Consider the following 12343-nt stretch of genomic DNA (forward strand, 5'->3'; position numbering starts at 1 on the left):
TAAAGAAATGAGTAGGGACTAAAAACCTTTCATATCTATCGCGGCATTTTTCCTTTTGCAGACTCACTTCCTTTATTTCCCATCAGTAATTTAGAGAGAAACACTGCAAACCAAATACATGACATGTTTTTGTGAGGTTAGATAAAACATTCACGACTTGCTAAGACCCACACTAAAACGTCTTCATACACTGGATATTTGAGGAACCCACAAACTTTTCTTGCTCCCCTCCGAGGAGCCCGACGGCGTCTTTTCAGCGAGCTGAAAAGTGCAGGCACGTGACGGCATAACTGGCACGCTGCTGCTTCATGTCAACTGAGAGTATTTGTTGACTGAAATCTCTGCATAATCAGTGTGCTCGTCTTCCCAGCCTTGTGCTCTTTAGCTGACAAATACAATTAGAAATCAAGGGAGACGCACTCGTGTGGATGCTTGCCTGAAGAGTTTTCAGCATCAAAAGAATCACGAACGCTTTATGAAGAGACAGTGATGTAAAAATTGTTTTGCCACCCAGAGTCTCCTTGAAATGATGATGCTAGGAAGAAATACAGCAAGCATTTAGAAGTAGACGTTACTGTGTAGAGGCCAGTGGGTTTGTAGTAAACAAGTAAATATGACCACTGAGACATCGAGAGTCCCGATCGCTTCAGTTCGACACCAGCGAGCCAAAACATTATGACAAATTACAGCTGATTATCTTGTACCAGTGGTGTCCATCGGGCCACCGCAGAGCTCTGAGTGCGTGAAACAAAGACCAAACTGTTCAGCGGTGAATCGCTGCTGCAGTGGAGAGAGGACATATTACTGGCCACAAAGTTAGAGGACGTGTGACCCTCCATCATCACACAACTAAAGACACAACTACAGCAGGTGACCTGTCCACTGCCTCGATGCCACAGCTGTGATGCATCAAGTCTCCAGTCTGATCGGCAAACACAGTTTTGTGCGTCTCCAGTTTAAAATCAAGCCGGTCGACAAAATGACCCTCTGTTGTTTTGTGATTGATGAAGGAAGCTACTCCCCACACCCACATTCAAGTGTGCAACAATCCAAGACCATGTGTGCACACATCAGTGTTTAATTTGTTTAATGTTTACTAGTGTAACCAGGGTTAAAAAGATGCATAAATAGTAAAAGATAAGTGAAGTCTGAGAATATAAATATCAAAGAGTTCATTTATTTAAATTTTCTTGTATATTAAAAAGGTAAAAGTTCATGTAAAATGATTAAAAACATGTTTGCATTGTTTAAAATAAGTTATCTTTCTTTTCTTGTGAATTGTTTGCGAGAACTGTAATTTCCTACAGGGATATGGTCTGTGAAGGTAACACAGGGTGGAGAAGAAAAAAGAGAGCGCGAGGAGAGAGGGCGGTGGCGCGTGAGTTACACGGAGCATCCGGAGAAGCTAGCTTGTTTTTATGTAGTATCAGTAAGTGTGTTTTGACTTTTCGGAAAGAAAAGTCACAGTGTCGGTAAGTTAGTGACATGACACGTAAGGTTTCGGCGTGAAGCTGCTGGACTGTGTGTTTTGTTTACTGCGGCCGTGGACGCATTGAGTTAAAGTGAGGCTAACCCAGCCGTTAGCTAATAAGGACTACTGTAGGCTGCCGTTTCGCTAAAGTTGTGGAACGTAACAAGCTGCAGAGGATCGTTACCGAACTGGATAACGACGGACACACCCCAGATAGTCACTCTGAGTGCCCGCGTCACTCAGAGTACCTCTGGCAACGTGGGAAGCTAAAACAGGAAGCTTGTGGAGCACGTGGAGATCACGGACCTTCCTCATCTTTGTGCTACTGCATTCAGAGCGGAGTGTTTCTGAAGGAGCTGAAGACAACTTGTTGCCTGGATTAATCTGGTGGGAAGTGCACGTTTCACAAGGTACTGAGTTTATTTATTTATATTTTGCTGGTTGAGTGAAGAACTTCCGGTTGGGAGATCGTTTTGGATTTATACTGGAGCAATACAGGCCTGCAACGTAGGGTTTATCTCTGCCGGCTTTAGGTTTAGTTTAGGACTATAATTGTTTTATCACTGGTGGTTTACACTGTATATGTGGCGATTCTGTGTACAGTGGGTAAATTGCTGTGTGTGTTTTTTGGTTTGCCTGAATACTGAAATCTGCCATTTTATTATTTTGTTTTCATTGTTTGGTAAATTAAAGGAGGGTTGCAATGCTCTACTTTACATGGTGTATAACATGATTTACTGCACTATAGACACTAGTGTTAATTTTCGCGCGTAGTGCTACTGTTAAGGAATAAGCTTCATTGATCCCAGAAACAAAAGAGAAGTTAATTTAAAAATATCGTACGAGAGTACCCTAGAAAAAGAACCCAAAGCCCATTTATTTAATGGTATTGAGTAAATGAGGGCTACACTAGTAACAATCAAAATGTCATCTTTGTCATCACTTTTTAAACTTCAATTCCCAAGAACATCATGTATTGACACAATCCTACCACATCACCTTTAAGGACAGGAAGTAGCTCCGACGGGAGTGCAGGTGAAGGAAAGGTCGAGAAAGGCAGGCTGGTGGTCCCAAACTCAGGATTTTCAGCCAGAATTACTATGTTTTAATTTAAATTTAGATTAGTTTTGGGCACCAAGATGACTTGGATAGGCTTCGAGCTGCAAATACCTGAAGGTACGTTCAGGGCAATGAGCCCATGCTGTGGTGTTTTACACACGAAGGACAAACAATATGTTAAACAAGGATTTTACTACGATATTAAACTGCATCAAAATCCGGCCACATGTCAGACTTTCAGATGTGTTTCACTAAATCACATGAGGACATTTAACAGTTTATAAAGAACACATTGTTAATGACACATCCTTCAAGCCTTCCTTTGACTATTAACCAGCAAGTAAACATCAAAGTGATGACAAAAGGAAAACATGAAGCAGAAGAGTGAAGCGACTTTCTGTGAATGCGTTAATGGCAGAGCTGCATTGGTCCTGATGGAGACGCCCAAACCTCTGCGCTGTTTTCTTTTCAGCAGAGACGACCAGCTGATTCTGTGGTTTAAATCACAAATTTAAATAGCTGTAAACCCCAGATACCTGTGACATCAATTCAGAATTAACTGTGAAGGTTTTTAAGACTCAGAAGAGCCAAAAACCCGCTGCTGTCGAGCTGAACAGCAGACGGGAGTGAAACAGAGAAAGCATCATCACGGAGGACTCATGTGGATTAGCATACTTGAGCTCGTAATTATCTTTGCTTGTTCGATTTTGTTAAGTGTCGTGCAGTTCCGGAAACTTCCCTCCAGCATGAAAACAAGTTCACAAACAATCAAACCTAAAATTTGCTTCACCTGCATCATTTTATGTAGCTGCAAACTGCAGCAGCAGGAGACGGGACCCAATGACATTTGCCTCAACACAGAGTTTTATTCTTATTTCCAACTCACAGTGAGAGTAAATCCCTCAGTTTTGCAGTTTATGTTCCTAAATATAATGGTAGACAGGATTTTCCATTAGAGACAGAGTTGCTCACAGCATTTTTCTCAGCTGACGAGAGATGACATGTGTCAGCTGTCTGATCTGCAAACTGTTGTTCAAAAGATGCCATGTGGAAATCAAGATGGTGTTCAGCTTCTGTTAATGTCAGATGGTTGAGTTTCTCAACAGTGAGTCTGATCCAGATCATTTAAAGCACTAATTATAATACATTTGTATTATTATTCTTTAATTATAGTCAGTTTTAATGTTTGAAGTAGAAAATAACTCAGTCCACTATAATGTGTGAGAATCACAGGAAACATTATCGTGTGAGGAGAATAAAACTGATTACTGGGGGATTTAGTAGGGACAGAGTTAAAACTGTAAGTATATTAGACATAGAGCTGAAAAGGAAATGTTAGAATGAACCTTTGTTAGATGCTAAAACCTTTTTTAATATATAGACAGTACATCCTTCAACAGCTAATGTTTGTGCGAGCACTGGGCATCACTGAATGCAACCTGTGGACAGTGAAGAATCAAAATATCATATCATATATGAAGGTCTATTGATCTGACTTGAGTCTGTGAAGCTTCTCAGTCATCCAGGTCATCGCAGTCAAAGGAGCTTGCAAAGTAAAGCGTCTGGACTTCTTTAAGTTGCTTGAAGACGTTTCACCTTCATCCGAGAAGCTTCTTCAGTTCTAAGGTCAAATGGTGGAGAGTCCCAGATTTAAACCTAGTGGGAGTTTCCCCCCACAGAGGGACAAAGGACCCCCTGATGATCCTCTAATCGCCTGAGCCAAGGTGTGGAACTGGGTGTGGGTCCCAATCAGCCAGAGTTTCGGGTGAGCCACCTCCACAGGACAAGACTCAGCTGTCCATCTGCATCTAAAGGTCAAAGGTCACTCTTTCGAGGATGCCAATGTTCACATTTTGGACAGAGAGGACAGATGGTTTGAAAGAGGAGTGAAAGAAGCATCTATGTCCACTGTGAGCGACCATCTTTGAACAGAGGCGGTGGTTTACGACACCAACTCTCTGCCATCTATAATCCAGGTTTGAGTTCCCTCCCCAGACGCCTTAACGCCCACTCACATCCTGGGCCATCTGACCTCAGGAAATCACATGATAAGGTGGGGCCAGGTTTCACAATGAACTCACCTGAAACTCTGGCTGATTGGGACCCACACCCAGTTCCACACCTTGGCTCAGGCGATTAGAGGATCATCAGGGGGTCCTTTTGTCCCTCTGTGGGGGGAAACTCCCACTAGGTTTATATCTGGGACTCTCCACCATTTGACCTTAGAACTGAAGAAGCTTCTCTGATGAAGGTGAAACGTCTTCAAGCAAGTTAAAGAAGTCCAGACGCTTTTCTTTGCAAGCTCCTTTGACCCGATCTGACTTGAGGCACAAGCAAATTATATAAAAGGAAGAAACTCGTCTCCAGGATTTTGGCCGTGTTGGATAAAAAGAGGAAGTGACATCATTTGTTCTAGTCCCAACATGGCTCAGAAAGGTTTTCCTGGGTATTAAATATGAGTAGATTTAAATATAATTCTTGTACAAATGAAAGAAAAATACCTGATGTAAGTACATTACCATCAGCTTAAATGGGGAAATAAAAGTGCTGTACCGGCTGTGTTGGAAGTAACTGGGCGGGAAACCCCATCGCACTTGGTCTCGCAGAGGAAATCGTCGATAGACGGGCTTAGAAGCGGGCGGCTCTCTTGTTGCTCACTCACCAGCTGCAGGGACAAACACATGAGACAGTTCAGGCTCTCTTTGCATGTCTCTGCTAAACTCCCTTCAAATCCTCTGTGAAAGCCCCCCAAAGCCTTATTATTATGAGGGGAAATTCAGGCCACTGGTTCACATGACAGCAGAGCTATACTGTCAAATCCCTGAGTGTGTGAACTTCTGCAGCTTTTAGGGGGAGACGTGCTCGTGGGCACATTATTTAACGACAGCATGTGACGGCACTGAACCGGCGGCCTCTTGGCTAAGCCCACTGTGACTTTGCAAACTGATATGTGGCATATGAACACAGCTGCTATTTCATGATTGTTATCACACAATCACATCTCTACGGTGCCAACAAACCCTCAGATTACTACAGAAAGAAGAGTGTGTGTCACTGCGCTGAGATCCAGATGAGCTGGACTCAGAGCTGCTTGGTGTCCAGAACAATAATCACACAACCATTCCTGCTTATCTCACCTCCAAACCATGAAATGCAAATCACTTTGCCTTTGATGCACCAATTTGTAGGGTTGCCAGAGCAGCTGCTGAATAGGTCACATCCAGTTCATTACTGGTACTCCTCACTTCAGGTGCAGCTGGTCTCAATTTGCCAGCCGTTTCTTCATCATTTGCAGAGGAAAGCAGCCGCCACCGGTGATGTCATTGTGTAGCGTGTCCATAATGCTGGCAGCGAGGAAATGTGACATTTCCTGTTGTTGCTCTGCAGGCCATGGCCACAAGCAGAATTTTAATGAAGGTCCTGTTAGTTAGCAAGCATGAAGCTGAGCACAGCCTGCCATATGTTCGATGAAGTGTTGGATGGGCTTTTGATAGCGTCATATTACTTTACAATTATGCTTCCTGAATAAATGTGGAGCGCACGCTGGGCCCTGCTCGACCTCTGTTGGAGACATTATGAAAAACAAATATCTGACCGCTCAGAGACATGAATATTGGGCTAAATGGTCATTGCAACGTGGCAGGTAATCATCAATGCGTGTATTAGAAAGATCTGTGTAAATGTGTGTCGACAGGAAAGAGCAGCTTTCAGCAGCAAGACGGGAAAAGTCCAGTGTGCGTGAAAGCCGTTTGTCTCTTTGATTGGGGTTAGGGTTAGGATTCTTTAGGGTCTTCTTTAGGATCGGCTCCACCAGCTGTCAAACGTGTGAAAAAATATTTCAGGTAACAAAGATAAAAATGAAACCACTGAAAAATATTCAAACGGCGATTTTGTGAACTTGGAAAACCAACTGAAATAAAATTAGAAGAAATATACAGGAAATATTCTTAGTTTCAGTGTTTGTTTCCTGATGAGGCTTTGGTACAAGACTGTGAAGTGCTTTTCCTGAACGCTGTTCTCTGTGCAACAATAATTAATGGGGACTAGAAATAACACTGAAACGAAAGTAAAACGAAACATTTTTAAAAACGAATAAACAAACGCACTCTGGAAACAAACGGAAACTGAATTAAAAGCCAAAAGTGAAAATTAAATTAAAATGAGGCTCCACAAAGGTTAAAGAGGTAAGTATTTCTCAGTTGCATTGAACAGAGAATAAATTGTAGAAACCTAAACAGGAGAAAGAAGAAGAGAAATAACAAGTTAACATAAACCACTGACACTCCAGGGCCTGGTCAGGCAGGGCCTCCCTGGATGAGGGTGTCCAGTGATAATGGCCGAAACACCCGATGAATCCAAGGTCCACTGCTGACGATGTGTCCCACATTTTAATATGATAATCCAGATCAGATCTAATCCCTAAACCTAACCAAGGAAAAATGGCAGATTAGCCTGGGTGAAAGACCGAAGGTTGAGGCGAACAACGATGTGTGCCGCTGGTAAAGTTTCTGGGCTTCTTTTCCTTCAGCCGTCCCCCAAGATTGTCTCTGTTTAAAGCAATGCATCACCAGGGACTGTAACATCTAGTCCTTTTACTGAATGAATGGAAATAAAAATAAAAACCAATAGAAAACTGGAAAAAGAGAAGCAGGGCAACATATTATATGCTGTGCCTCTATTACATTAAACTGACATTATATGAATTCTTACTCTTATTTATCAGCAAGGGGAGAAGTGAAATGACAGCTTTGGTTTTGTCCTTGCTCTGCAGCAGAGATGCTTTAAAGAGGACATGAATAATACCCGGAGACGGGCCGTTGGTTTGTGAGAGATTGTGCTGAGTAGCAGGAACGGTGACCCAGCACAGATAATGAGGCTGTGTTGGTGCTGCTCTGCTGTCTGAGCAGAGATTTTGTCCATGGGAAGTCTCACAATGCCGAGTAGCCTTAGTTCACCTTTTGTTGCCAGCCAGTGTGTTATTGTCCAATTTGGTCTGAAGCAACCAATCTTAAAATGAAATGAGGGTGGACTTGTTTCTAAAGGTCATGTTAAGTGATTTACAGACTGCTTGCTCTGCAGAGGTGCAGCTGAGTGTGAGTGAAGGCTGAGCCGCTGCTGAATCAGTTACAGCTGTTAGTGTGAAAGGAGTGCATGCTAACCTGGATAACCGCTCAGCTGCTGCCTTTAATGCAGGAAGTGACTCATCTTAAGTGACTTTTTGTTGCTTCTAATTAAATCACTTGTTCTCAATCAACTACAGATCACCTGAGTTAAAAAGAAAGAAACCCATAGGTGTCAGTGTTTCTGTGAGAGGAAAATTTCTTCCATTGCTCTTCTGTTTTTCTGTTTCCTGTTTATGTTTTTGCCATCTCACTACAGAGAGTGACATATATATGTGTACAAACAATAGGCAATGCAGGCAAGGCTAAAAATATAAGAAAATACTATAAAACATTATACAAAAGCCCATTTTTAGAGGCGGGTTTTTCAATAGCACCTGATTGTGTTGAGCCTGATGGTCAAAGAAAAATTGCCCAACAGTTTTGGGCTAAAACAGTGAAAGCACAGTGTCCCTTTGTTTTAAATTCAATTCAATTCAATTCAGTTTTATTTATAAAGCGCCAAATCACAACAAAAGTCGCCTCAAGGTGCTTCATAGATACAGAGAAAAACCCAACAATCATATGACCCCCTATGAGCAGCACTTTGGTGACAGTGGGAAGGAAAAACTCCCTTTTAACAGGAAGAAACCTCCAGCAGAACCAGGCTCAGGGAGGGGCGGGGCCATCTGCTGTGATTGGTTGGGGTGAGAGAAGCCTGGAAGACTGGACTGTGCAACCTTTAATCGACTGTCTGCTGTGAAGAGTCTGAGATATTCTGAGATCTAAAGTGGAGCCATGGAGTGATTTAATCTGCAGTCTGTAGTAGGGATGGGTATTGATAAGATTTTCACGATTCCGATTCCATTTTTGATTCTGTTTAACGATTCGATTCTTTATCGATTCTCTTATCGATTTTTTTTTTTTTTAAAAAAGGAGAACACTAAGGTCAATTAGCTTAGATCTTTGTTTTATATCTTCTCTTTGAACAAGATAGAAATTTAGGAGTAACATGGCCTTACAAACCCAACAGTGAGATCTTAACAGATCCAACCTACGGCTCTTCAATGGGGTGTCACAGGGTCCCCAGGAAAAAAAATTGTGAATGTAAAATAATAAAATAAATATTCTTCTGTAGCAATTACACAAGAATATCCAGTAATGTCCCTGCCTACAATTAAACACATTCACTTACCGAAAATCGGGGGCATCTGCTGTGGCAAATGGGTGCAAGCCTTTTACCACAAACTGAGTCACTGCTCGGTGACATTCGTCTATCCTGGCCTGAAAGGAGACGCTACCGGTAGACTGTAGCAAGAACTGCCAGCATCTGAGCCAGCCAGACTCTGTCTGTCTCTCTCACCATGGTCACCTAAACGCACAGTAATGGCAGGTTTTGTAATAAGGCAGATCGCGCTAACATAATATGCACTGTTAGTTGATTATTTACCTGCCGTATTAACGGGAGAGGACGTGCAAACGTTACCGCTGCTGCTGGGTTGAGATTCACGAGTCCGGAGCGGAATTAAAAACACGACATTCATTTAAGGTCATCGCGTGTTTTGTGAGCAAATGCTTTTGCATATTCGTAGTGTTTCCTCCCTTAAATGAAATATCTACTTTGCAAGTATTGCAAGTTGCCCTGTTGTCATCTGTTCTCGTAAAGTATAATCAAACTTTTTAGCGTTTGAGCCGCCATGTTTCCTGCCAGGTAAATGACGCTCCGCAACGTGGTGACGTCATTCGGGGCGACTGGAATCGATAAGGGAATCGTTTGCAAAAATGGCAAACGATTCCAAGGAATTGAAACAGTGGGAACCGGTTCTCAACAAGAACCGGTTTTCGATACCCATCCCTAGTCTGTAGTCACTCTGTATGAAGCAAACATGGATCAGACTTTGACATGTGGCTAAAACTGAGTCGCTGATTGAAAATAATGTCAAGTTTTTAGCAGATTGGTTTTGCTCAGTTGTTACTTGTCCAACAAAGGGGACCAACATTATTGTTAATATGATCAGGACCAATAATGAGGATCAGAGTTCAGCAGTAAGAATTAAAGGTGCACAGTTCGTCATGGCCGTGTGGCCGGAGACTAAATGAGACATGAACATGGCATCATTGGCACATACGATGGTGAAACACTCGTGTATAATTATGGATTACATGGCTGAATAGATGCAGATATAAAGGAAACAAAACAGGTCCAAGGACTGAGCCCTGTGGGATCCCATGTGTTAAGATGTGCTGTTTGATAAACTGCATAAGAGCCACTCGAGTGCCTTTCCATCTACATCATCTCACACTGATGGCTCTAACATTCATGGCCCCAGTTGCCTAGGCGATGCTTTAATATATTTACTACCAGTCAGTCAAAGGGAATCTTCACTCTCATTGGTAGTCACTTCGGTTGCTTCCTTGAGGATTGAGTTTATTTCCTGCCCATTTCAGTGGATATGTCGTTTGTACTCGCCTGAAGTTGCCCAGTAAGGTTTCCAGTGTGGAGCCAGCTTCACTCTATTGAAGCGAGTTGGCAAAATCAGACGCTACAGTTTAAAGTGCTGTTCATAAGCCAACTGCAATGAAACAGCTCCTGTACTGATTTTTCCCTAAAGTCAGACTGAAATGGATCAAATCAGTTGTTGTTATGTTTATTTTTTTACATAATGAGCTTTCCAACATATTTTGACAGGTTTCACCATCATGTCTCCTCATATTCATCTGAACCTTTTTGTATGTAAAGGATTTTAGCAACTTTAATTACAGTTACACAAGATTTTTCTACGTTACAAGACTTTGGATTTTTCCACTCTGTTTATTTATTTATTTATTTTTTGATTGATTGATTGACTGAAGGTCAGTTCTGTCAAATGAGCAGCATGTGGATCATTTAGAAAACATCATTTAGTCCTCCAGTAATGCTCTGATTTAATTGAACAGTGTTGAGATTTAAAGTTTTGACATGATTGGGATCCATGCTGAGCCATGTTCTGCTGACAGCTGACTTTAGCATATCCCCAGAAAATGTGACATTTGAAACAACATGGTGACAAACTTCATACAAAACTACATCTTTGGTACAGTTGGCCTTTTCTTTAAATCAAGGATGCAAATTTCAGTTTTAAGTCAGGGTGATAAATCTTTGTGATTATGCACTGATAGCACTTAGTGACGGTTTTTTTTAATAGATGTCACCCAGTAGTTTGTGGATGTTGTTTTCAGGCTTCAGTTCTGGCGTTATGGTTGTTGCCAGAATAAGATCAGAGGCTGGAGTGCTAAGCTAACAGTTAGCTACATTAGCATGCACAAGTTGCAAACATCGGCTGTATGGGGCACAGGAACAAATAGCTGCTAATTAGTGTTAAATGCATGCAAATACACAACATCATCAGAGCTGGAGGATAGACTGACATCATAATTAACCAGACAGAAAAACGTGTTATTTAATAGATATTAGCTGGCACCCGCAGACTATAGATGGCTGTAGCTTCTGGCCCTGGAAAATGAAGCCAAAGCCAAAATCCCTCCACCCTACATTTTTAAACTCCCCTGATGGGAGTTAAGTTCTTAAGTTGGACACAAGCCTGCAGTGTTTATGATCTCAGTAAAGGCTTTCCTAACGAGTTAATGGTTTTAATCACTTCTTTAAAGTTTTATTTTATAGAAACTTACTGCTCATTTGGTAAATTATGGTTGAATTTAATGTAAAATGGACAATAAAGGAGGTTTAGCTTTAGTGCAGGGCTACTCTTTGAATTACAGATCTCTGCTGTATAAGCATCCAGGTATCAAGGTTTATGGCCGAAATATTTAAAGTCATTGTTTGGTTGACAATGGCTATGTTAAAATATGTTAATCTTTCATATAAAGATTATATCAACACCCCCCTGTCACTTAGAACGGCCACACTCTTAATAGATATAATTTTAAGGCAAAGAGACCAAAAATTTTCTGCAAAAGGGTGTAAATATGTTTAATTGTGCTGAAAAGTTGGGGATGTCATCATGGGACTCTGTTGGCATCGACTTGCTTTGAAAGCAGCTTCAAGTGGCCATTTGATTTGTTGCATTTGTTTTTGCTATTTCTGCACTGGCTTCATTTTAAGGCTCAACTCCATTTTTCAACAGTTTCCAAGTGTGGCGCATTCACTAAAGACACCATCTGGTGTTACTATGATGGACGCATCATTTGGTGAGTTGGGAGAGCTGCAGATGAAATTTTAGCACAGGTTGGTGTTATGGACAGGGTGACAACCTTACTGCATTTTAAAATCCTCCAGAGTGATACATGAGGCCCGAGGTTGTAAAGCTCGGCGTTGTAACTGACTACATTTGTTTTCAAGGTTAAATGTTAAACACTAGTCTCGCCTAAGGGGGAACATATGGCAGCGTGGTAACACTAAACTAGAATGGTCATAAAGGAAACTAGAACCCATTAGCATTCAGCAGAAAAGCACTGCTGTGCCTAAGTGCGTCATTAAAGATGTTGGTGTGAATGTGGAGTCTGACAGACTGAAAGCTTGATTTGACTTTGAACGGTCGCTTTTGAGCCTATAAGTTGAGGCTGTGAAGATGAGGTTGTTTCAGCCTTCTGATGGAGGACCCTGCACGATCTGCGCCCAACCCTAAACAATAACTGTAGGCTGATGTAGTTCTTCAAAGCACTTTGTGTAATTGCCACAGGAGTCTGTTCTGAATCATGGCTTTGAAATGATGAG

General features: G+C 41.8%; 1 protein-coding gene across 6 annotated transcripts in view; it reads right to left on the reverse strand.

Moving 5' to 3' along the window:
- Positions 1-12343, reverse strand: part of pex5la (peroxisomal biogenesis factor 5-like a) — a 106076-nt gene that overhangs the window by 42867 nt on the left and 50866 nt on the right. For 5 of the 6 annotated variants that reach the window (XM_085152179.1, XM_085152175.1, XM_085152174.1 and 2 more), the window contains one exon: positions 5084-5195. The exons of the other annotated variant lie outside the window; for it this stretch is intronic. In XM_085152179.1, the coding sequence (XP_085008305.1) occupies positions 5084-5195 (112 nt within the window). The remainder of the gene's footprint in view (positions 1-5083; positions 5196-12343) is intronic. 6 annotated transcript variants of the gene reach the window in all.

Source organism: Neolamprologus multifasciatus, chromosome 23, assembly GCF_963576455.1.
Source record: "Neolamprologus multifasciatus chromosome 23, fNeoMul1.2, whole genome shotgun sequence".
Classification (NCBI taxonomy): domain Eukaryota; kingdom Metazoa; phylum Chordata; class Actinopteri; order Cichliformes; family Cichlidae; genus Neolamprologus; species Neolamprologus multifasciatus.